Raw genomic sequence first — 26833 nt, 5'->3', positions numbered from 1 at the left:
GTGGGGCTAAGCAATATGTAGGCAGTGATTGAAAGTTCTTACATTACCCATAGAGCTCTTATGTGGCAAAATTACCCTCTGTTCTCAAGAAAGTCAATTTGCTCTGATGATTCACATCCTGTTTTGAATTGACAATCACCAGTGCTTCCTCCCAACTGTATGTAGTAATTTCTTAAGCAGAGTACCCATCTCTAAGGGTATAATTTGAACTATATTTTTCTTTAAATTTCATTTTGACCAGAGTGTGAAACAAAAGATGACCAAAATTTGTACACTGCTCTGGAAAAAGGCCATTACAGTGCATTTAGCAGAGCTGACAAAAAAAGTACATTAAATAACAACAATGGACCTCAGAGAAATTAACTGTATCTCTTTATTGTTAACCAATGAATGTTATCCAAAATAGTAGATGTAATTGTAGCTTAATTGTACAACACAAAACATGATGCTAGAGGAAAAAGCATGTGGAAAATTACTTCACCAAGTCATCATTAAATGTATTCTTAGTATTTCTGCACCAGTAAGTGTTCCCAACTGCTGGTGACAGCAGCTATTACCACTTTGTTCATTGTGAAAATCCATATTACAAATGGTTGTTCCTGGTTGTTTAGAAAAAAAAAAAAATCACACAGCTTTATAAATGGATCTAATCCATTTAGCCCTACTCTAGATATTGTAGATTTATGAACAGCAAACTTTACTGGTATTTTTTCGCAACACTGAAACTGATGTATCAGTGTTAGTGCACACTTTCCAGGGAAAAATGAAAACTCACTGGAAGCACAGTATTTCACCTGCTATGGCGAACTGTTCAAATACTTCAGAAATTTGTTTAAGCTTCAGAGTATGAAGCCTGTGAAACAAAAACTGTTCTTACAATGCACTGCAAGTAGAAACACCAGCTTCCACCAAGCAGCATTTTGAAGCATGTGCACGCCATCTGCACATCAGTCTTTAAGGTCAACCAGATACGTTTAGCCCCACAAACCAAAAATATATTAATGTATCTTTATTTTATTTTCATGATGTCACCCCACATAGCCAACCTTTAACTCCACAAAAAAAAAAAAACTTAGTAGGACTGTTCATAAGAAATTTAAACCTATCGTGCATGAAAAAAATGTTTAATAAAATGGCAAATTTTAATAGATAAGTGTAAATTTATGAGTGCATAATATCAAACAGAAAAGAGCTGAACCATCCTCAGAGAAAGCAGGGCTCTTCCACTGTAGAGATTTACTAGGGTACTAGAACAGAAGGAATAACTGCAGTCCACATTAACTGTGAAGTTATTTCTAAAGTTCAATTGCTAAGAAAGTTTCTCAAAAAAGCAGGTCTCCTTTTCAAGAGGGAAAGGACTTAATAACAATGATCTGACATCAGATATGACAATTAAAATATTAGCTTCAATGAAAACTGAAGCTACCAACACTTTTACTCCAATTCTGGGAACTTTCATTTTGCATTTGGAAACCCCAAAACAGACTAACTTACACGCACGTTCTACACCCCTCCCAGGAGATAGTATACCAGTGACAGGTTACAGCTTTAAAACACACAAAATGCTTTTACAATTTAAACTCAACAAAAGGCAGTTAGACAGTATTTAGCACTATAAATCCATCTTAAAGTAAAACAAAATCCTAGGAGTAAGGGCTCCTAGCATTCTATGGTATCACTGTGTAGTGATAGTCAATTTAAACAGTTTTTTTCATGGTGTTTGAAGGACCAGTCATCATGTATATAGTAGTGAGGTAGGATACTGTCCCCTCCCTGGGACTGATGTTTTCATATGCTCCCTTGCCAGAAAGGTCCAGGTCTCCCTACTGCAAATAAAATAATTACAAGCAAATAGCACATGAAGCTTTGTTTTGTTTTTGTTTATTTTTTTCCCTTTGCTGCATTAGAATATTTTGCGCATCTAAAAGAATCACCTAGGAAAAGCAATACTTATTCAAGCCTATCAGCAGCCACGTGCTGCCCACAGGTAGTGTTCCATTTAAAAATATTTCCTGGAACTACCACCTGCCATCCAGACCTTTGTGAACAGGCAGGCAAAGAAAACCATCAATGATGACAGGACATGAAACACCAAAGAATTTCACTTGGGAGAAAAAGAACAAAACTGAAAGTCAGCAATATCAAACTCTTAATGGTGTAGCTACATTGAAAAACGTAATTTCAAACTTCATACTGAAATAGTACCCATCCCGTTTAGGTTCAGTTCCATTCCTCTTTCTATTTCTTAAATGTTTAAGCAATACATACACTTGTCAGTCATATACTTCACATCAGTTTCTAAAGAAAAAATATGAAACAATGAAACTGAAAACATGTTGGGGAAAAAACTGCTATTATTCTCCACACCCTCCCCCCTCCAAAAAGCTAGGGATGACAGACTGCCTTACTGTCAAATACCTTCCCCTAAATTTGTCTTCTAGCCACTGTAGTCAAACTGGTATTAAGTGCTTTGGCAAAGTGGGGTGCAATCCATCAAATCTGCAAAGGCCTGCTTTTTTTCTCTGTTGGTGGTTCAGCTTTACGAGGAACATATATGCAAAGTAACAGCTCTCACATTGCTTCAAACTCATCGATACGCTGCTTTGTATTGCCTTGTCGGATTTGTCGAAGAGTCTTGTACTTATCACGGCCTGCTTTAACATTCTCAGCGTGAAGGACATCATTTTGTGTTTTCTTGGTTTCATCTCTGGCTTGAGCCAACTCAGAACTTAAAGCCTGTTGAATAAAATATTTGTATTTAAGTGCTTTGACTAATCTTTTAATAATTCTGGAATTTCTGTTAACAATTATTCTGCAACTGGGATAAGGATTTCTTGAATGCCAACCTACGAAATGCTTGTTGTGCTGCTCAGTAACTCAAATTGTGAGATCTATCAGAAAGACAGCAGAAGGAAAGAGAAGAGGAGCACTGGATTGCTTCCTTACATAAATCTGGGCATCAAACTAAAAAAACAAAAAGGCCTCATACCATAACATCCAAGAAGTATCAGAACAGCAGGATAAAGCAGAAGAATGACCTTTTGCAATTTCTGCTTGACTAAAGACAGCTATTTTATCTCCCTGATCCTGTTCAGTGATTGGCCAAGCAGAAAGGAAATTACACACACGCTATTAAGATTTTGTTGCCAGAAAAAGAAGCGGCTTTCCATTTCTTTTGTTTCCTTCCCAAATAGACATTTCATAACAAGGTAAAGGGTTAGCACTAACAGATTATTATACTTTGAGGAGTAAGACTAGTCTAGGAGGAAAAGCTCAATTTCAGGGAAATAAGACTAATCCAAAATGGGCATAATTCAGATATTGCATTTACAACATCTGTGAGTAACTGCAAATAAACACAAATACTACTAAGCAAGCATCTGTTCATAGCACTTAATAAGTCTCAGTATTGAGAAAGGAAAGCATTATGTTTCAACATTCAGTGTCCTGGACATTATATAATTATTCGAAACCTTTACTGGCCAATGTGACAACATACTAATACTTTTAAGTTATAAAGCACCATCTTACATCCAATCTTCCTATGTATTCCACTTCTAGAACTCTATGAGTGATACTGGTTAGTAAATTAATAATAAACATAGTAAATGATAAAAAGGCTGTTTCTTTGACACACCATAATTTCAATGAGATTTTTGAAAAATAAAGATTGAAAACACAAAGCCTGAATTATGTTGATAAAACTACGAATCTTCATTACCTGGAGCTGCTTCTTAACACGTTCATTTTTCTGTGTTTCTGTTACCCGCTCTTCCTCACTCCTGTGATTCATGACACCATCAGAAGACAGTTCTGCACTGGCTTCAGCATTGTTCTCATCATGTTCATCATGTTCATTCTCTGTTGGAGGAATAACTGGTGGGGGAGGTGGTGGAGGAGGAGCAGACATCACAGACTTCAGTTCTTCTTTGGTCTTTTCCAAGTCCTCTTGGGCTGCAAAAGCCTAAATATAGTAAAAAGCACTTAGCATCTTTTAACATTATTTATGAATAATCAGAAAAATAAAAATAAATATTTGAGATATTTTCAGACACACGGGAACTGTCCTTTATAAATGACGCAGCCAGCTTAATGTACTGAAAATTGTCAAAAAGGAATATAGGGTAAAAAAGATAGGACTCAAAGCCAACTGTACCAGACTCCAGCTATTTCCAGCAGTTTACAAGAGTTAGAGAATAGGGCAGCCATACTGATTGCTTCCCAACTTTCCTAGCCTCCTGAAATTTGAGGCTCAGGGACTTCCTAAATCAAAGGTGATGTCCTCGAATTTTGTATTCAACCAGAACTTTTACAAATTTGTTCCATTTACATCCCATAGCTAATTACATATTTTGTGAATAAATACTATTTTACTTTAAACTATTGTGCAGTTACATTTGATGTGCCTTTTGTTACTGTTCTGGTTCATCTTTTCACCACCACTCATTATTTTATATATCTCCCTCCTGAGGTGTTTCCTTTTCCAACATGAAGCTCCAATCTATTTCATCCCCACACCTAGGGAAGCCATTTCAAATCTTTAACCATACCTTTGTGATGAGAATATCAACCCCTTCGTGACTATTTAATATTAAGAAATGAGTTAAATAGAAGTATAAGCTGGGTTCAGTAGACTGGAGAAGAAAAGCCTTTAAGAAAGGCTTCTCTGAAGCCTAAGGGAAAGAGAGAGATTCAATCCCACGGACTTCCAGTGGGATTTCTGCTCTCATCTCCCTTAGTTTCTTTGAAGTTCTGACTTCACACAGCATGAGCTCATTACTTTGTGCTGCCATTCTGAGGCTTCCTCTTCTTTCTTTTTCTTGGCCTCCTCTAGAAGTGCAATCTTGGCGGTGAATTCAGCAAGTTCTGCTGCCTAAAACAAACAAAAAATGAAGTTTTAATTTAGTATCATTTTGGCTCTGCCGTGGAAGAAAGCAGAGCCTTTGCTGTGATCCGACTTGAAAAGAGTTAGGTACCATCCATCACTTCTCTGCTGAAAATAGAAATTTTAAGCATACGTAACAGTGGGAATGAACCAGTACTCACACCTGATGGAACTAAGTCCAGAAAAAAAAAAAAATTATTTTCTGCACTTCCAAAGCTTGCTAGGAAAAAGCAAGTTGTAGTTACAAATTAGCATTTGGGATTGTTTCAGTTTAATACAACTTTAATGGTTCCACCAATAAGATTATGATTCTGGATCATAATCGCAGTACTGAGCTAAATCTTGCCTTCAAAATTGTGTGCTAAGTTTACAGAAGATCAAAAAGTTGAGAAATAATTTCTTCTACTATTTTCATGCCTTTCTCAGTTATTATGTGAAAATCTTGAATGCGAAGTAGTCTAGTACAGAATGTGAGAAGATACTGTAAATGCTGGAAATGGTGTGTGGGGGAACAAACAACAAAAAAAAAACCACAAAAAAAAACCCCAAACCACAGTGTCACCAACTCCCCACCACCATTATCAAGCTTCAGAACAGACCTGCCTCAGAGAACAGGCTTCCCAGTGGACTGCAGAAGGAAGCTACTCTTGTTCTCAGCTGGATAAGCCTGACACTATTAGAAAGGGAATGTAGTGAGCATTGCCAGTCTAAAATGCCTGCTTCATTATTTCCTACAGCTCCAGAGTTTGGGTTTTTTCTTGCAAGAAGTGGCAAATCTAATGTAGTTTTCTAAAAAAGTTCCCACAACAATCTGTAACATTATTTGACGTACTTTTTATCCGTGTTTCAACTTACTTGTCCATTTGACAAAATAGATATAACCAAGAATAAAGGCTACATTTTCAATTATCTTTTTCAATTTTTTTCAAAATAGGGTTAAAAAGCTTCTTACTAGCTGCTCCTGGTTCTTCATTTGATCAGCTGCCTGCTTGGCTAGAGCAGCTTTAGCTTCTTCAGCTGCTCGACGCTCTTTTTCCAGGCGCTCTGCTTCCTCTTTTGCACGCTTTCGTTCTTGATCCAGTTCTAGAGCTCTTCTAGTCTGTTCCTCTAGCTCTGCCGAAGGAAAGTTTGCAGACAAGGTATCAGTGCCCAGCTCTTCCTCATATGTAACACAGACAACAGCTGTAACACGCTCAAAATAAAGTAACCTAGAAAGCTGACAAAGATTTACAAGGCTGCCTCAAGCTAAGACAGGCTGTTGAGCATGTTACCTGAAGCTATGCTCCACGTCTGATTGTTTTCTCCCTTCTCGTTAAGACATACTTTGGATATACTTCACCTCACCTGACAGTTCCAACAGCCCAGTGTTTCAGAAAATTATCACTTCACTGATAAAACTAAACACGCAAATATACATACATATACATGCACATATACCCTCACTCTTACTACTGAGATTTTAGATACATTAAATCATACTCTCTTACAGTAAAAAAGCAAAAAACCCTCTTCTACTCTATTGAAATGCCTGACAAAGATTCCTTAATTGCTACAGACAATTTAGGTGTGTGCCTCCAGCAAAATGACCTAAAACCCATTGGAAGGGTCAGAAAAAATTATCCCTAGAACAGAGCCAGAAAGATGCAAACAGGAAAATTTTAAATCAAGGGATTTAAATCTACTCAAACAAAATCCTTCCATGAAGATGGAGAACACTTAAATACCAAGTCAACTACAAGAACCCAGACACCATTTTTATAAACACTTTTTCATATATCAACAGAAGGCTAGAAAAACCAGCAGCACATGAATATCATACATTGCATCAGAAATTAGGCCGTGTTGCATACAAGGGTTACGAGAAAGTGTACATTGTTAAACCTTTAGAATCACCCTGACACTGTTTCCTCCTGGCCACAACGGCTGTCCCTTAAACTATTCCAAGGCACAGTTTGTGTGTTACCTGTCTGGATGTGTCCAGCCTGTTCTGCATTGAAAGACTGAAAAATGCAGGGGCAGAGCTGGAAAACAGTGCCAGGCATATGTCATTTATTTGCATAGATTTAGTCAGCGATTCTCTCTACTGTGCCTGAAGCCAACAGTTATGAACAGAAGAGAGGAACGACATTTTTACGAACGTGAACAAAACCTGAAGCAAATAAAGAACATGGAAAAAAGGGACTGGAAAGTAGTGGAGGCAGGGACTCTACAGGGTGGTTCAACACAAAAAACTGTGATTGGTGAAACTACGTTTATTCACTGATATGTCACAAGATTTTAATTTTAAAATCCTCAGATCTTACAAGGGAATAGGAAAATAAAGAAACAAGGAATTTCCAAATGAAAAGCTAAATTCAACAAAATCCTAGGGGAAGTACTTTGAATCTTCATCTCTAATTTCCCTCCTCCCTCCAAGTCCTGGTTTTCAGCACTGTAAGCATTTCATAACTCTGGGTTGAACAGTGTATGCATTCATTTCTTTTTTATTAAAGAAAATGGAAACTTTTGCTATGTTAAGAATTAGTTTTATATTACAAATATACACACATATGTGCACACACACCATATTTTACCTCTTAACATTGAAAAAGAATCTCTCGAGTAATACACCACTAAATTCTTGTTGTTATTATTAGTGAAATAAATTAAAAAAAAAACAAAAACAAAAAAAAAAACCCACCCCACAATAAAATTCACACACACCCCAAGAGAACTGTGGAACTGAACTACCCAACCGAACTAAACATTGTCATCAGATATAAGAAATCCAGGATCAGTAAGAGCTCACCTTTCTGAGCTTTCATTGTTTGTTCCTCAATTTGTCTTAAGCGTTCCATTAATTCTTCCTTTTCACGCTCTATTCTTTCCTTTTCCTTTTCTGCTATCTCCCTTTTCTTCTTCTCATTTTCTAATTGTGCCCTGAAAAAAATAGTAAAAGGGGATTTCAAACCTCAAACAGATTAAATTCTACTGTAAAGATGCCAATAGCCTATTTTTCAGTTTACTCAGCTAGCAGAGAAGCAAGCAATTTTAAATATTTCAAATTCAGTTTTAAAAAATGCAAGAACAAGCAAGTTTGTTTCAAAAAACTGTACAGAAAAACAATTTCTGAACAGAACTGATTAGCAACCTTGGTTATGGTTCAACTAAGTAAATCCACAATTATACCTGCACTTTAGACATGACTGGTGTTTCATCTGGGCTAGAAATGGCAACGGTATTTTTTAAATATACAAAATGTAAGCCATGACATTCTTCACTGCACTTGCTTTAAAGGTTCACCTGCAGAGCATGAAAGTCCCTAAGGATCAAGCAACAGCGAGTTAAGACTGTTTCACAAAATAATAATGAAAAACAACAGTACAGCTACTATTACTATGCTGAAAGCTCAAAAAAGATACGGCTTTCCATTAAGACAGGTGAGACATGCCAGTCCACAAACCTGCTTATATATTACAGAAAGAAAAGCAGCTCTCTTTTCTAGAATGCTAAGATGTCTGATATTCTATGACTTAGTTTTCTTAAAAGGGTAGAAGAATTTTTTTCTGTTTCATGGAAGTTTGTTAATTACCTTTCCAATTGTTTCTGATGTTTCTCTTCTCTAGCTTGGGCCTTCATCTGTTGCACTTCAATTGTATCAGGTTTCCTCCTCCTCATGTACAATTCATGATTTCCCATACACAGTGCCAAAATTCGCTTGTTAATTCTCAGACGGGGTGCATAAAAAACAAAATCCTAGCAAAAATAATGGCAGCATATCCATTAATCTAAAAATACGGTTGTGACAAGACACAAAGCATTACTGCATGCTTGCATTTGTTAAATTTAAACTTACAAGTATTTTAACATTCATCCTCTGAGCAATCCAACACCATAATCTATAAATTTAGTTACTGCCAAGAACTTGCAAGATAAATTCAAAATTACACACGGATTCCTCCACGTAGAGGCTAGCTAGTTTACATGACATTATTTATCTAAACTTCTAAAAAAGTGAGACTGATCTCTATTTCTCAAGAATTTCGACCTAGAAAGTCTCATGAAATGTACTGCTCTAATAGAAAAAAAGAAAAACAGAAGTGAGGGCCAGAGAATTTAGCATCTTACACTGTGGGCTTTTAAACACATCAAAGAATATCAGTTGACTTAAATTAAAAGAAAAAAAAAAAAAAAGAAATCTTAAAGAGTATCAACCAGAATGAAAAGAGAGAAAATAAACATACCATACTTCAAAATGAAAATTTCCTTTCAATTAGTGACTTTTCTACCAATAAGAATAATAAATGTTATAAAATATTTACTCATGCCGTAATGTCAAGTCCCTGCAGGATTAAATCTCTTCATATACAAAGGCATTCTATTCTACACACTACTTACAGGGGCCTTTTTGTCAATTGGCTTTATGACAAATTTTTTGTCATTAAAAGAGATGTTTCTTATTTCACTCCAAGGAAAACCAATCTTGGGTGTCAGCCTTCAAAGAGAAAAAGGTCTCATTAGAAGCAGCAAAGGTGTGCATTCTGTTTATGTCCATTGAGTCTTAACTCTGTACCATTTTCAGTATCAGAGTTACATTTACAAAACATAACAACAGTTCAAGCATATTTTGGTAGATAATTTTTTTTTATATACATTATTCCATCAAATGAATAAATTAGATAAAGAATAAATTACATGGCACTGTAACAGAAGGAATTTCAATTTGTGACATTCTACTAGCATTAAATAGATGCTAAACATCACAATCACGAACTGATGACTTATAACCTATTGATAATTTTATTTTCAGTGAAAAGAATAACTACTTAAATTTGAGAAAACTGACATTTCAAAGACTGAAATTAAATTAGCTTTCAGCAACGTTGTACTTCAGTTTAACTCAGATATAAGATGTGTGCTCTTACATTTTCAAAGTTCAAGTCAAACTTATTTCTCTTGCATCTTAAGTAAAATAAATTCAGTTCAGTTCAGAAACTGTTACAGTGTTATGCACCAAGTGCTTAAATGTAAATATTTTTTTTCATGAGCATGGAACATTTTTTCAATTCATGTTATCTTAATTACAAGCATTAGGGAATGTTTACGTATTTGATTGCTAACTAGCAGGCATTAAAGAATACCAAAAATTCATTGAACATTCAATTTGATCCGAAAATTTTCTGAATATTTCCTTCATTCAGGAGTTACATTGCCATCTAATGGCAATTAAGGCTTATAGAATTTTGTTAGAGTATATGAATCGAAGAGCATTAAGTTTGAGTTCAGCTGACAGCTGTTATCTGGTGTTTGAAACATCATGTTTAACTTCAAATCACTGTGAAAGGACTGTTGACATCAGATACTACTAACAAGTGTTTGGAAAGCAATAAAAGAGTAAGTCTGTTGCTCTGTTTTCAGATTCTTCGAATTTCATACATTTCAGCTTTATCCCTCTAAGTAGGACAGAATATTTGATCTCTTTATCAGGACACAAGATTCATCTATTTTCTTTGATGTCTAAAAGGTTTCACTTTTGGATACCAAACTTTTTCATGCTCTAACGGCTACAACCCTAGTCACTGCTCTTAGAAAACGTTTCCCATTAAATACGTTGCTCAGTTTATCAACGTCCTTTTCATCCTGACTGAAGAGGAAGTCTCGAGGGAGTGCAAAGTACAGAAAGAAACCATGTAAAGATGGTTTAGGTATCATAGATCCATATTAAGCAACATAAATTTAAGTTTCCACAGAACCGCCCTTTCTTTCCCTTCTTTTACATCCCTAGTTAATCCTTCAAAATTCAAATACTCTGGCAGTTAACATCTATCGCTCTTCTTCTGTCTTTTACATAGATTAGAGCGTCTTTGAGAACCTGTTTTGCTAGATGTTACTGAACACACAATAAGGTGGTTTTTGTATAGTCTTAGATAGGATCTCCTAGGATAGAAATGCAAAATGAGTATTCGCCACTTACTTATCATCATGCTCATAAATATTCAGACCCAAAGCATCAACTCCTAGCCACAACTCAGTTCCTTTTTTATTCTTTATTTCAAAATAGTTGACTCCATACATTTCCAAGTCTTGTGCTATCTTAAGGTATTCCATCATAGAATCTTCCCTGATGAAAGAAGATAAAAAAAAAGAAGGCATAGTGTAGACAAATCAAAAGTACATTGTAAGAATAAGAGAACTGCAGAATAACTAGTTAGCGTAAGATTTAGCTAGGAATTAAACCCCTCTGAAATTCATGCGTACGTTGACTCAGATACTTGTAGAGCTCTACACCCAAGTACAGTCCAATCATCACACTTTGTCTTTTCACCCTGTGAGCTAAGGAAATACTAAATATATCTGAAAGTCAGGCAACTGTGGACAGAGGCAGTTGACAACCTTATCATACATGTAAGCCAAAAACCTAATTGGAAACTCAATCCTCACTGAAGCTTTCATGGACGTTTTTGATAACCACCTACCCTGCTCAGAATAAAAGAAAGCGGTTTCCAAACAAATATGGTGAGCCCCAAAACACATCTTAATAATAACAGAAAACCTGGAAGGTCTTGGAACATGTTTTGTGTAATTACCTTAACATTCCCCTGTGCTCTTCATGCCAGTTCTGTATTCTTTCTTCCCACTGTTCTTTTGTCAGTTTGTGCTGTTCTAACACGCTGTGAATAGAAGTTGTTGCTATTAAATAACAGTGACAACCTATTTAACCTCTTAAAGTTATAAAAGTAAGTTTGGTTATGCCACATAACATATGCTTTAATTGAATAAGCTTAAGCGTGACTTCCTATACACTCCTCATCTTCTTAACCCAAACAGACACAGAAACTTTGTATTTCAACAAATACACTGTCAAAATAGTGTGAAATCATTTCTTTTTTTCATGGTATTCTATAGTTTTGTACTATAAAAGTCACACCATGGCATATTTCAGCTTTCAGTCAAGTTATAAAATGTTTGAACACCTGAAAATACCTATAAAATCCTCATACAACAATGCTGAAAATTAATCTCTAGGCATGCACAGATAACACTCAAGCTTTCATTCTGCTGTCACTTGAAAGAAAAAGTAACACGTTAAGTTAGCAGAGTAGTTTGTTGGGGGTTTTGGAGGTTTTGTTTGTTTGGGGTTTTAATATCTAAAATCAATAGTGAAGCCGTTTCAGAAAACTATTTGATGTTTACCTACAGCAGGCTGCAATGATGGAATTCTCTATTCACCTACCAGAACTTTCAATGTAGCACTGCAGCAAGAAATCAAATGCATATGATAACTTTATTATGCTTTTATCCATGCACCTAGCATTTCAAGCATTCCTACAAAATTTATTTTGAAAGACAATTTTAAAAAAGGACTGCAAGATAATCTTACTAAAGAAGTTTGAACAGTTGTTTTCCTTCTTTTCTCTTTACTCAGGAAAGTAGGGATTTACTACTTTTCCCTACATTTTTAGCAAAGTACAATAAGGAATAGACTGAGTGATGCAGAAGATACTAAACACAGTCTTTCTTCTGTTCTAGGATCTCTGTCACTTGATTTGCTACTCTGCTAAGTTAGTGAAGCGCACTTTTCAGTGGTACCCACGTCACACTTTGATTTGCTTAGCGTGCATCCCTCTCAAAAGGCTTTCCTCCTCAAAACTGAAGCAGAGTTTTTAGTTTTTGCACCTGCACAACACAGCTAAATGATACAAGAAAATGCAATGACAATACATCTTTTCTGTTTGTTTTCTCTTTGCCCTAAATGTAATACTTACAGAAGCCTGTAACAGAACGCTCAAAGTAGAACAGCCTGCTTTGGCTGTAATAATCTAAAAACATCCTGGCAATCATTTACAAGTTTCTATTACATAAAGAAAATAATTCCAAGTCTTCTAGGACAATGTTAATTTATTAAAGAAGTTCTGTAATTAAATCAGTCCTGATTTTTACATTGTGAGCTGCTTTCCACCATTATCTCTTCTACTCCTCAAGCAGATATTCACAAAACATACAAAATAAAGGACAAAACAGGATACTACACTATCCCAGGATTATGTCACACAAGGGTACAACTGAATCTAAGAGCCCTGCTCCCAACCTCTTCTTCACAGAATCACAGAATAGTCGAGGTTGGAATTGACCTGTGAAGGTCATCTTGTCCACCCCTGCTCAAGCAGGGTCACCTACAACCAGTAACTCAGGACCACATCTAGATAGCTTTTGAGTACCTCTAAAAAGGGCGATTCTGCAAGCTCTCCAGGCAACCTGTGCCAGCACTCAGTCACCCTCATAGTTACCTGTGCTTTCTTGGGCTTTCCGAATTAAGTTAAATTTCTACTTCTACAGAAATTCTTTGCACTTTCCTCTTTTTGAATTGTAGTTGAAAGACACGAGGCAATGGGAACAACTGAAATACAATTCAAGTGTATCTCACTTCATATAATCATAGAATTCATAAACTTGAACACAATTTTTTATTTTATTTCTTTACTGCAAAGGTGGTCAAATACTATAACAGGTTGGCCAGAGAGGTTGCAGTGTCCTTCCTTGGAAATATTCAAAACCCAACCAGAAAAGGAATTGAGCAACGTGCTGTAATTAGAATAGAATATTCCAGTTGGAAGGGACCTACAACGGCTATCTAAGTCCAGCTGCCTGACCAGAAGTTAAAGCATACTATTAAGGACATTGTCCAAATGCCTCTTAAACACTGACGGGCATGGGGCATCAACCACCTTTCTAGGTGACTCTACTTTGAGTAAGGGGATTAGACTACATGGTCTTTAGAGCTCCCCTTCCAACCTCAAGTGATTCTATGTTTCTATGATATCCTCAAAGCTGGCAATGTCTTTGGTGATAGCCATCTCATCATTTGGCCCCCTCCATTCTCTCTTCACATGCTACTGATGAAGCATCACTAGCAGATATGCAAGGACTATTGCAACAGAATAACATAGCATGGACTTGATGCCTTATTGCTACCCAGTTCACAGTTACCCAGTTCATAGTTTTGAGCCAAAAAATATGCAGTAGTTTTGACAGATGAACATTAAGACCCTACAATTAACGGGAACTGCAAATCTTTTCTCACCTTTTCCAGTAAAATTTTGCAAAGCTAGTCTACTTTGGGAAACAAGTAAATATTTTTGACATTATATTGTACATTGTTCTTAAGTATTTTTATTATGTACTTGTTAGTTTTCTGTCAAATCTGGTGACAGGAGGCAAACCAGGAATAATTGTGTTCAAACGAATACAAAAAGCTCTGTGCTCACTCAGTGCTGACTGGCACACGACTGGTTGAAAGCATATGCTGGGAAATCATCTGAACGTTTGTCTACTGAAAAGGAGCATCTTAAGTATTTGAGTTTGTGTTGTACACAAGCACTGCACTGTTCACAGGCTGTCATCATAACTGAGCAAAACCCAAGATCTGTGGACTAACATATTCAGCAATGACAGGTTTACTGGTTTTACATCTCCCCACCTTCCTAACGAAGGGAATTTCTCTAGAAAGAGGTATAGACTTCACTGTCACCAGAAGGAAGTAAACAGCCAAAACCAAACTCTTTGCCAGGATCTTTAAAAATCTGAAACATTTTCAGGAATATTTGTTTCAATACTTCACCACAATCCTCTTGAAATGCTTTTTTGCTTGCTAGAAAATTCTTAAGCTTAGTTACACTAATAAGTGAGCTACTTTTCAAGCCAGACTTCTAAAGAAATCTCAAATTATTCCATGGGTCTTATTTCTTTGAAGACGCTTTAATGTTACATATTTAGGAAGCATACATTTGTCCATGATACATCACTATGGATTCATCTACACTAACAAAATAGTCTAACTTTGTACATTTTTGTTGCAATGCTTCTCTTGCTGCCAAAGCATGCCAGGAGCATGGTTTCAGTTGTGTAAAGAAAAAGAACTATAATCTTGGTGCTCGCTTTTCCTAACCAATTAGATGAGTGACTGACACAAAAGAGTTCATACTCAAGAGCAATGGCAACAATTAAGTTTCTCAATTTTCTCTGCCCAGGCTAGCATTTTTCTGCAATGTATTTTATTTGCAATACACTTTGTAATTATCTTCAGGAAATTATTATCATTTAAGTGTACAAAAACATCAAGTACTGAAGAAAAGTATTGATTATCAAATGAATCTTAGTGACTTCTATATTAGAGTATTTTGATTTTAATTTAGCAGAAGTCAAGCCTCCAGGAACATTTGGTCGTTTTGGAGTACTTTGTGAATTTCTTCAGCTAAATCTGTGCAGATGGTTGTGGATGGGACAGGAAATAAGTCTCAAGAAACTCATGGTTGCGACACTTCTTTGTTATGTAGAGTCTAAATTAGGATATCTTCAGTTTTACAGGCAAAACATGCACTCTTAAGAAAGCTACCATTAAATGCACATTATCACTTAATATTTTAATTATAAAGAATGTGCTGCAATCAAGTTTATATGCACCAGATAATGCATAAACATATGTAGTCTCACTCACCGCTGAGGGAGAAGTCTGTCATTGGCTAGGTAGCCGAGTTTATGTATCTCCTTACTGTAATCTCCATACTTGGACTGGACAGCATAAGAAGCCAGAAGAACTGCAGTTTCTGGTGGGCAATATATTTCATCATTTAAGATCGCTTCTTTGACTTGCAGGAAGAAAAGTCTCTGAGTTATTTCCTGAATTAACTCTTCAGATACATCCTCTGGAAAAAACTTGGCCCTGAACTTAAACTGCAAAGGATTTTCTTTCCTTACATCTTGCTGGGTTACCTGAGGGGGGAGAATAAAGAAATAAATAAAAAGAACACTAAATGGTATATTAAATATAATTAACTTAGCATAATGAACTATTTAGCTTCTCTACACCAAAATCCAGTGCTTCCTGACAAGCCTACTGTTGAACTCACTAAAGGTTCACATTGCACTGAATCAAGTACACCAATTTGGGTAAATCAGACAATTTTGAAATACTACTCAAAAGCTGTTTAAGAGGTTTTTTGCAGGCTTGCATGAATTTGTATTTATCACAATAAAGATCTGGAAAAAAAGAAGTTGTAATACATATTAAAAAAAAAAAAAAAATCAAAAACTATACCCAAGTATGAATTGCCGGAAGCAACAAGTCAGGGTCTAACAAGGTTTCTTTAGCAAGAACTATAGCACATTTCTTCAGTGTAAGTGGAAAGCTGGATTCTTTCAAAAGCCTTGAACTATTGAACTAAATACACATGCTTTGTTGCTGTGCAAAAAACATAATTCCATTAATAACATTATTTTTCTAGAATGGATAAGCCCTATAATCATGATTTCTGTGAAGAGAACAGATGTGATCATCTTAAGTTTTAAATAAGTATCTACTTCAAATTTCAACAAAACCTCATTTTTTATGTAGATTTTTCCTTTTCATTTGGGCTCAGCTTTCAGCACTGATTATGACTGAAGAAAAAACATTCAAAATTAAACTAATTTTAACATCAAATAATACAGTGACTGTTAAAAGGTACATTCATAATAAAATAAGTCTCGTACATCCCAACTCCTCAAGCACTTTATTACACATTTGATTTTACATGCACTAGTAGACCCTCTAGAATTTCTTTACTATGCATGAAATTATGCATCTGTTTGCTTGACTTCTAGGAACTATCAAAAACTGTGAATATAATGCAACCATTTAAACACATATGTAAGCAGCATAAGTACTACGGTCAACATTTCAGATGCCAATTTTACGTTTTGCTCACTTTTTCTTATTGTCCAACTGCTTCTGATTTCAATACACAGCACTTCACTTTGATCTCACCAGTGAACAATTAGTTGAGCTCTGGCCATAGTAAAACCTTATTTGCACATCTATTCTGTGATTTATCAGATCTCATCTGTATTTCCAGCAAATATTTAAATACTAACTCACAAGTTAGAGCCAGTTTATGATGACACATTTAAGAATCAAATGTTACAAGCTTTAAAATAAAAAGGTAGATAATCACCTTAGTCTAAGGTAAAGAAATTAACACACCATTGCTGCTCATGTACTGCAGCAGAAACTTAACTTGCTAAAGACCTTCATAGAACAAAGTCTTCTGTATTTTTTGTAAGTGATGCATCAAATCCTGTAGTCTCCAACCACTAGAGGCAAGTCATTAGGGCTAACAAAATATTTGTAGCACTACAATTTTTATTGTGTATAAAACAAAACATATATCAAATTCTAGGAGACAGCTTTGGTGGTTAGCAGGTTTAACTCACTGGATTTACCACAGAAGAGAAGTAAAGATTATATAAATGCAGACAGTGAGACTTGCTCCTAAAAACTTCCCAGTTTACCTCCTAATACTGAAGATAAAAAAGGTATGCTTGATTAAGTCAAACTCAAAAAGTTATCTTTATTCTAAACATTGCCATTAATAACCTGACAGCCAATACTGAAACAATAAGTGACCATTCAAATTCATAATAGAATTTAAAGTAAAATTATGTGGTTCCCAATAGCTGGGAGATACAAGGTGTTCAGTGCTTTCCGGGGAAAAACAAAACAAAAATTATCCTACAATCTACCTATTAGATACCTAAACAGAAGTTTAGGAGCCTATTATTGCTGCATTGCTTAAAGATCTAATAGCTGTAGACATGCAAATTCCTGAAGCTCAAATAGTTCACACTCACCCAATTGCAAAACATTTATTATATTTTGCTACATGAAAACAGGCCAATCATATGAATTTAAGTTCTCCTAAGGCATGCATCACCATGGTACTGGAAATCCAGGAAACAGTATCTCCTTCTCAAACTAAATGTTGGTGCAGCTTTGCATATTCTTTTATAACTAACCAAACTTAACACAGTATTTTGCCATTTAAAGCAAATGAAAAACAACTTTTCAACTAAATTTGAAGCTGGCTATATACCACCTACAATATTAAAACAGCAAGCCTTAGAAAAGTGTACTTCAAACTGTACACCAGCCTAAATATTAGGGAATTGTTACCTTCTTATTTAGCTTCAGCCAAGTTGAGTAGCCTTTGCTGTCCACATACTGTAGCCCAAAAAACCAGACTTCACGAAGACCAACAGTTTTCACCACCTAAAGATAAATGATCCATAATCATCAGTAATCACTACAACAGCATTTTTTTTAATGGCAATTAAGCTACAGAAACAATCTCAAACTGAAGTGTAATCAAGTTTTAAAAGAACAAACAAAATAAAAATAGTAGCAAAACATCAGGTTCAGGGAAACATTCACTTCAGAGATCTAAATAAATTCAAACACTGTGTTGCCAAACTAACAACTGGAGCGTGCAGCTTCCTGCATACATCAAACCCAGCACCTGAGGAGTACAAGGAGCCTGATATTTCAAAGCACACCTGGGAAGTAACCTGCAGACCTACAGACAAGTAAATCCACTTCAACAGAAGACAACTAGTGAAACTATTAATAAAGAGTAACACTTACGGACAAGTATGAGGTAATAAGGATGAATCGCCTCTTTCAAATATTGTTGAGATCTTCTAAGAGTTAATAAAAGGGATAAGGATGATCTAGCTGATAAACCATATGCATAGATTTCCCCTAAGATTTCTGATCAGGTCTATCACCAAAGGTTATTAAAGAAACAAAATTGTCCTTGAGTAGAAGGAAGGTCTTTTTACGGACATACTAGTTAAAAAGAAAGAAAAAAATAAGCAAACTGTTTTAACAACAGGCTTGTGTAACCACTAGGGAAGTCCCTCAGGACTTCATATGTGATCTGCAAAAAAGGATGAAACTGATGTGACAAAGTCTGCTGTAGAAAACCCTACATAGAGATTTGTGAATGAATAGTAAAGATGAACCTCAATAAAAGACGGTATTTAATAAAAACAAAATACTGTACATAAAAGACAGCAATTTTAAATATGTGAAAAAGTTCTCATTGTAAAGGAAAAAAAGCAACAAAGCTGTTATATTACTATACACATTCATGGTATTCCCAAATCACCAATACTACATATGGACTGGTCACATCAACTTAAAAAAGGATGCTGCAGCACTGCAAATGTTTCAGAAACATTGAAAAGAATCATCAGTGACATGGAACATTTTCTGCTAAAGCTACTGACAGAAACAAGGAAAGGAAAAACATGATATTGGTCTATAAACTTGCAGGATGCATAGAAGGAAAATAGAGAATGATTATTCATTATTTCTCATAATGTAAGAATTAAAGAGAATCAACAGAAATCATTAGATAGCAGGTTCAAAGCAAACAAAAAGAAGCACTTTTACTACACAGAGTATAATGAAATTGCGGAACTATCTTACAAGTCTTTTGCATAGTAAAAGTACACATGGATTCAATAAGCAATTGATCAGAAAGGTCCAGCAAAGATTATTTAGTAACTGTAAACTCTGTCTCCAAAAGACCCAGTATGGCAGTACTTACGTATGTTCTCAGGTTGGACCATGCTGGCAAGCTGGTTTACTGAAGGGTGTTTTATGGAAGCATTCAGATGCATGTGAAGTAAATAGAATTTTACACATAGATCCTCCTCCATTTTAAAGTAGTACTATCGGGTTGCAAAATTAAGATTTTGAAAATTAGAAAATGTCACAAGACAGCTGTGCAAACCTACTTCTGATGCCTTGCATATTTGTATTATTACTTAACAATCATTCAAGTGCAGCTTTTTTCCCCTCCTCTACCCTTTCACCTCCAAGCTCCAAAGGACAGAATGGACAATGTACATAGATCCAACCTGATCCCTTTAGTGAGCAGTTATTTTCTCTGGAATTCCTACATCATTTACTTTAGAAAATAAGAAGTGTTAAGAACAAAATTATGTTACTAATAAGGTCCTGTGTAACATTAGTGTCCCAACACAGATGTTTCAGACCTGTTCTGCTGCTTCTTTTAGCACAGATCTCCTGTATGACGCTGATCACACTGCTTATCACTTTATCAGATGACTTGGAGAATGCTCGTCACTTCACAGCTGTCAAAGTTGAGCCTTTGTACCTGATCAGCTCTCTGAGCTGCAGAAGTCACTAAGAACTGAAGATGCTCAACAGCTCTGCCCATAAGGCAGGAGGAGACAAGTGCTTATGCTCACGTCAAAACATTTTGCTCTCACCTGCTAACTACAGCCCTTCAACTGATGTGCACATTGCACATTGAGCTGGAAGCCACTGTGCAGCAGGACAGCTATGACATAGTCGCCATCACGGAAACATGGTGGGATGACAGTCACGACTGGAATACTGAGATGATAAGCTCTTCAGAAGGAATAGGCAAGGAAGGAGAGGCGGGGGTGCGGCTCTGTACATTCGGGAGTGTTTTGACTGTATAGAGCTAGATTCCAGTGATGACGAAGTTGAGTGTTTATGGGTAAGGATGAAGGGGAAGGCTAACAAGGGGGATTTTGTCTGGGAGTCTGCTATAGACCACCCAATCAGGATGAGCAGGTTGATGAGGTATTCTATAAGAGGCTGGCTGAAGTTTCACAATTGCCAGCCCTTGTTCTGGTTGGGGACTTCAACCTACAGGATATCTGCTGGAAATATAACACAGCAGAGAGCAGGCAGTCTAGGAGGTTCCTTGAGTGTATGGAAGATAACTTCCTGACACAACTGGTAGGAGAGCCTACCAGAGGAGGTGCCTCGCTGGACCTACTTTTCACAAACAAAGAGGGACTAGTGGGAGATGTGGAGGTCGGAGGCCGTCTTGGTCTTAGCGATCATGAAATGGTCAAGTTTTCAATTCTTAGTGAAGTAAGGAAGGGGGTTAGCAAAACCTCCATCTTGGATTTCGGGAGGGCAGACTTTAGCCTGTTCAGCAGGTTTTTTTGGGTTTTTTGTTTGCTGGACTCGATGATCTCAAAGGTCCCTTTCAAACCAGGAAAATTCTGTGATTCTGTGATTATTTAAATACAGATAACTTGTCTACTGCAATGCAGTTACACATACTTGCAAATCAACACTAAAAACACATTACACATTAGCCCATATTGCTTCAGATTCACAAATAAGGAAAAAGCATCATCTATCACTGCCTCTTGGCTCAACGGGCAGAGGAAAAAAATTTTCTGAAATTTGGTACCAAGATAATATGAGCACTTATGCACTGCAGTAGCATGATATGAAAAATAAGTACAGAACGAGAAACTTAAGAGTTTGATTCTGGCTCAAAAGATTCATTAAGTAGCTTTAGGCAAGTCTTCATCACATGTAAAACAGATCCATCCACCATCACATCCTACAACATGACTATTAATAGGCAATAAAAACTTGGAGAATAAAAGCAACCGGCACGTTTTGGCAAATCAAACATACACATTAAGACAACCTAGCAAGAATTTCATCGAGTCAGATTCCAAAAGATTGTAAGGGAGGCTTCCAAGATTTCTGGAAAGGACAGTGGGGTGTAAATTGAAATAAAGGAGACAATCCTCCTATTCTTTCTGACAACTAGAGTAAACCAGAGGTACTGATGCTCAGTGCAAACAACTTATTGAAAACAACAAAACAACCCCCACCATTACTACCAGTGTGTGGAAACATACCCACCACAGCATTCTTTCTGTACTAGGAAACTTAGTTAATCAATTTAGCATGTCTAAGGAGAACAGATCCCCTCTTGATCATTCTGAAAACTGACAGGATAGACAGAAGGACTAGTGATAAATATGTTAAGATATCTTCTGAAATACAAGTTATTTAAAAAAATAAAAAAAAAAAAAGGGTTTTCACAATAAATAAGAACTTTACTGAGTTTCACAATGGAAGAGAAAAAAGAAAGGCACAGACATCAAATGCTGAATTCTTATCTGGTAGCAGATGAAGACGACGAAAACACACACGGAATGGGAAACAAATCAACAACTTTAGAAAACACCAACTAAAAGCTTAAAAGAACTGACTGGAAAAAAAGGCCAAGTTGTTCACCAAAAATGTAGAGGAGCACTAGAAAACAGCTAAATTCATGGAGAGGTTATTTTCTGCAAGCAATAACCAACAAGTCTACTGTCATGCCCACCATCATTTCTGCATTAAACCTTGAAGGCCAGTCCTCTCAATAACAGTGCTATTCAATTCTCTTTCTATAGAGAGAACAGCATAACTTTTGTCTGAAAATTTCATGCTGGTTTTGCAATACAGTTCAGCTCCTGATGGTGTTCCGTGGAACGCACATATGAATTTAAGATCAGGCTGAAATTGCTTCTCTCCTCACACATAACCATGCTGGTTGATTTTGCTTGACCTAACATTTTTTCAATTTAAACTTCCAGTAATTGATTGCAAGAGCTGGTGAGACGTCCGATGCCACACTATGAATCAAGGAAAAAAGTTGGAAAGCATGAAAAAGAATTCTGAGCTGTATCTTTGTTCCAGGCTTGTGAATGCCCCAATTTGGATGAACCTGATTACCTGGGCACAAGACGTTACACAGTAGATGGTCACCCCACCCAATACTGCATGGCAGAAGATAGCAAAGGTTGGCAAAAGACAAGTAACAGCTTGAGGCTTCTGTGCCACAGAATTTCATACTTTCTATTTGATGGTGGTGTTGGTTAGACAAAAAGCAGGACAGCCCCTTTCTTCAAGAAGTCTTTGTAAGAGTCATGAAGTCTATTTTTACGTAGAGACTGAAGATACACTGCTAGTGACTTCAGAGAAAGAGGCTGGGGGTACAAGTGTTAGGAGTCAGACAGTCATTTCAAACAAAAATTGCAAGTGAAATTTCATTCATCTAGAAGAAGCAGCTCAGTGTTGCAAAGCAATAAACATTCTCCTCCTTTCAACTTACATATGAAGACATTTAATCAACTCTTCAAGGTCAGCTAACAGCTTACGACTTCTTAAGGAACTCTTTCAATGTGTTACTTTCTCTTAACACCCATCATTACATACTTTTAGCATCTATAGTAGAGTGGACAGAAACAACAGTTCTACCAGACATAATTGTTAATACGGTTAAACTGTTTTTGAAGAGTAATTTTGAACATTTCTGTTCAAAATTTTAACTTTTAACTAAATGCATACATCTTGTACCTAGATAATGTAACATATTTATTCGTTTCTTAAGGAAAAACAAAACACCACATTGACAAGCTTCTATTTTCAACATTCTCTAGAACACTCCACAACCCAGATCAAAAAACTGTTTCAAGATTCTGATGGCTAACATCACATGAAATGAATGCAAGAACAACCCTTTTTAAGAAATCATTCATATAGCCCGTTTGACTGGTGTACGACAGAGACACTATCAAATCATAATGTGTAGTTCTGATGGGTCTGCAATCCATAAGGCATGTTAAAACCATCATTTTCACTTCCCCACTTAGTTTGGTTTTGTTTGCTTTTTTTTTTTTAAACTTGAATTTCAAATTGGATCATAGGACAACATTACTTTTCTAACATTCAGGAAGTGAAAAAGTATCTACAGCTTCCATTCTTGGAAAAAAAAATAAAATAAGTTAGCTTTCCTTAATGAACTTTTATCATTACATTCATTATTAAACAGTGGAGGCTATATAAATTTCTCATATGCACAATTCTAACAATTATATTGCAGTTGCAATTATGATGATTAGACATAAAATATACTGTTGATTTCAAAATGGTTCTATACGCATGATTCAACTTAAGCTTCACTGTTAACCTATTTACACAGAATTGTCTTTGAATTTAATACATTCCATGAGAAGTAACGAGGAAGTTCAAACTAACTGAGAGCATAGCTTAGATAGTGGAAGTGTTCTCATGTATAGATTATGTTTCTCCTTATATTTTCTCAAACTATGCCTTAACACCCACAATAGTTTTGTGTTTGTATACATACATTCAGAGAGACACATATAAGTTACCTGATCAAAGAGCTGCTTGCCTGTTGTATTGGGCTGGATGGCAAATTCCAACTCTGCATCCATTGTGGTTACTCTGACGTTGATCTACAGAAAATAAAGTAATATTTAAATCATACTGTAACAGTGTAATGCTTCTATATACTGTGATTAGCCTGTAAGAAACAATATATGGCAAGTAAATTCAACAATTTTAATTGTGTCCTATGTAGATATAAAAAAGGAAAATTTGAATCTGCAAAAAGTATCATATTTTATTTATTATAAAAGCATACTCAGGATAATATTTAACACTAGGTTTGAAGGTCAAAGCAGGGAACAAAGTTCAAAATCAATTTAATGGGATAGCTGACATGACTACTGAACACTCCAAGAACACTGGGACATTCAACCACTGAGCACTATCTTTCAGTGGGCTTCCCAAATGTTTACAAAAGAAAAAGTACCTAGTCATATACATATCATTTTTAAATATTTATACTTGGCAGTATAAAGAGAAAAGCAGACTCCTGCACTGCTATTTCTAAAATAAAGAGGTTCAACAGTCTTAAAGTATATAGGAATAGAGCTTGTGCACCTCAGGACAGACTAATAGCAGATTTTTCATCAATGGAAGGAGGAATTATAGAAGTTAGCTCCCCTTAGTATTTATCCCATTCAATTCCCTTACTAAAAGGCTGAAAAACCACTACTATTCAATGAACTTCTTCCTTCTCCTGAAATAAAGGACCATTTTCCAGCTGACTCCTGACAGTCACTGTTTTTATTTGTTCTAAAACAAGCAGTCAAATATTCCAGGAGATATCTGGAAGCCTATCTTACTTGAAAGTACAACAGTCTGTTCCAATTGCTCTTCAACTGGTATACACAAAAGTAAGAATTTTCATGGAACAGAACAAAGTACTAAATGCACAGTACTGTCTTCTCACTGTTAGAACAGCCCTTCATTTCTGTTGCCACAGTATCATATTTTATTTATCTTTAGTGAACAGCAATATAAAGTGTTAAAGGTCAAATCTACTTTGCTATAAATGCAAAACCAGAAACATGAAACTTATTTAAGGCCCACAGATATATTCTAATTTCTCTCTCTCTACTATAAAGTATGAAACAGGAATAAATTAGGACTTGTATTACAGGTTCTTACTCTACTTGATCTCTGCCCGTGTAAACCATTTCCATTAACTATTTCCCTAATTTTGCCACCAGGTGGAATACTTTGAGAAGTGAGAGTCTGGAAAAGTCTCCACAAGACAGAAGGGAGATCCAAAGTGTAAAAAAGAAAACTGGATAGAAGTTTGTCCCCATGCAACTGATTAAGCTTGTTCACTGCTTTCTTTAGTGTCAAGGTAAACAACTTTGGGCATGAGCTGGATACAAAAGACAAGAGTAGCAGGAGTCTGAGGACCTCTAGGTTATAGACCTGCAAACAAGGAAGATAGCAGCAGGTTAGCAAACTTTTTTGTGTGCAAACACCGATAAAGAACAAGAGTTGAAGGCTTTGGAGTAAAAGATAGCAAACTTTTATTGCAAAAATTAGAGGGTATGTGTCAGAAGGAGAGAAGAGAGGTGTTTTCTGCAGATTCTCTCACTCAAGAGGGAAAAAAAATTGCTTATTCTCTAACTGAACAACCCATTTTAAATGGTAGATCTAACTCACTGCCAGTTGCACTGGCCTAAGTTTGGGGGTTGCCCCCTAATTACAAGAAGTTATTTTTTTAAAAGCAGCTTTTCAATTTTAAAAATGAAGCCTACTTTAAGACAGCTACAAGTAAGCAAGTTACAAAGGCTAAGGCTAAAATGTAACTTTATTAAATGCCAAAGCACTCTGTTATGTAACAGCACCATTGCCAAAACAAGAGGCATCACAGAAGATCTCCGAAGCGCAAGTTCAAGAAGTGTGCTGCAATTAGTTGAGTCGCAGCAGAAACTTCTTACATAAATAGCCTTATAACAAATGTCATCTTCTACAAATGCAAGAATTACCACCTGAAAGTCTGTAGCCCTCAGAAGAACTAAAATACTCAAACAGTAAAATAATAGATGTAGCACAGAAGCAAACAACACAGATTCTGTTTGCTTCCAGATATTAGTGCCTCAGACAAAAGCTGAGTTCTATGCGAGTACAGAGCTGCTCCACCTACAATATACATTAGGAGCACCTGCTCGCTTATGCGCATTACAGTAACTGCTTTAGTCTTCAGCAATTTTCTTTTTCTTTGAACTTCCGATTCACAGATCACCCAGCTGCTAATTAATATCTACACCTTCAGTTCTACTAAGAAAGTCACAAATTATATGATAGCAATATTAAAATGTTACCTTGTATGAGTTATTTAAGAAGAGACTTACAAAGGTAACACTACACCATTTTCCTTCTGAAGACATTTGGACTGACTGAGATTTCTGGCATACAAATGCTGAGCTTTTACAACCTTGTAACACTGTCTCATAGCTTTAGTTATTTCTGGGCATGGAAAGTAAGGTTAGTTTTGGCAAAACACTAAGACTGAGCCCAGAAGGCTTACTTATCTAATCCAAACCTCGATCACACAGCATGCTCACAACAAAAATCAAACCTCTGGTGTCAGTTGTGTTGTCCGGAAAATAAAGCTCACCAACTACATTAAGAGTCATGGGGGAAATTTCCACATTATAAATAAGGCAGGGAATTAAGGGAACACAGGCAGAAAAAGAAGGCACAGTAAATTCAGCAATGGTCTGTCGCTCATGTGATCTACCGTTGGGTGTCCAGCTACTTTGAAGCAACACTCCCAATATGACACTGGTGACAGGGGGAAATGATCTGAACCGCAAATTATGAAGACAGACACTAATCTGAGTGTGATTACTCTGAACCAACTTTACCACATGAATACAAAAACAGGAAGGAGCTCTTGCAATGGTGACAAGAGAAATGTATGAAGGTTTCCTGTAGCAAGTGCTGGAAGGCTACCACTACTCATACCAAGAGACCCATTTAATGCCTGCTTTTCGATTTTGCTCTCACCAGGATTACACATCTTCCTTCAAACTTCAGAAACTATGACAAAGCACTAGACAAGACTTAGTCAATTACTTCAGCTGCTCAGTTGGGAGGCAAGTCCCGTTCTGCTGTGCATG

General features: G+C 36.2%; 1 protein-coding gene across 3 annotated transcripts in view; it reads right to left on the bottom strand.

Annotated features, from left to right (window-relative positions):
* Positions 1–352: 352 nt before the first annotated feature.
* The window catches only part of RDX (radixin), a 41516-nt gene continuing 15035 nt past the window's right edge, over positions 353–26833 (bottom strand). The window contains exons 1-13 of one of the 3 annotated variants that reach the window (XM_074146927.1): positions 24530–24581; positions 23714–23799; positions 17853–17948; positions 15360–15634; positions 11452–11535; positions 10839–10985; positions 9263–9359; positions 8457–8620; positions 7674–7804; positions 5838–5998; positions 4781–4873; positions 3722–3964; positions 353–2736 (exon numbers count right to left, since the gene is read on the bottom strand). In XM_074146927.1, coding sequence (XP_074003028.1) covers positions 2572–2736; positions 3722–3964; positions 4781–4873; positions 5838–5998; positions 7674–7804; positions 8457–8620; positions 9263–9359; positions 10839–10985; positions 11452–11535; positions 15360–15634; positions 17853–17948; positions 23714–23776 — 1719 coding nt within the window. In that variant the 5' untranslated portion in view covers positions 23777–23799; positions 24530–24581 and the 3' untranslated portion in view covers positions 353–2571. Of the gene's footprint in view, positions 2737–3721; positions 3965–4780; positions 4874–5837; positions 5999–7673; positions 7805–8456; positions 8621–9262; positions 9360–10838; positions 10986–11451; positions 11536–15359; positions 15635–17852; positions 17949–23713; positions 23800–24529; positions 24582–26833 lie in introns of those variants that run through there. The other 2 variants (XM_074146908.1, XM_074146917.1) reach the window with 2 other exon arrangements.

The sequence above is a fragment of the Numenius arquata genome, chromosome 1 (genome assembly GCF_964106895.1).
Source record: "Numenius arquata chromosome 1, bNumArq3.hap1.1, whole genome shotgun sequence".
Taxonomy (NCBI): domain Eukaryota; kingdom Metazoa; phylum Chordata; class Aves; order Charadriiformes; family Scolopacidae; genus Numenius; species Numenius arquata.
The sequence above is the reverse complement of the archived record's forward strand: the minus strand, read 5'-3'. Positions and strand labels throughout refer to the sequence as shown.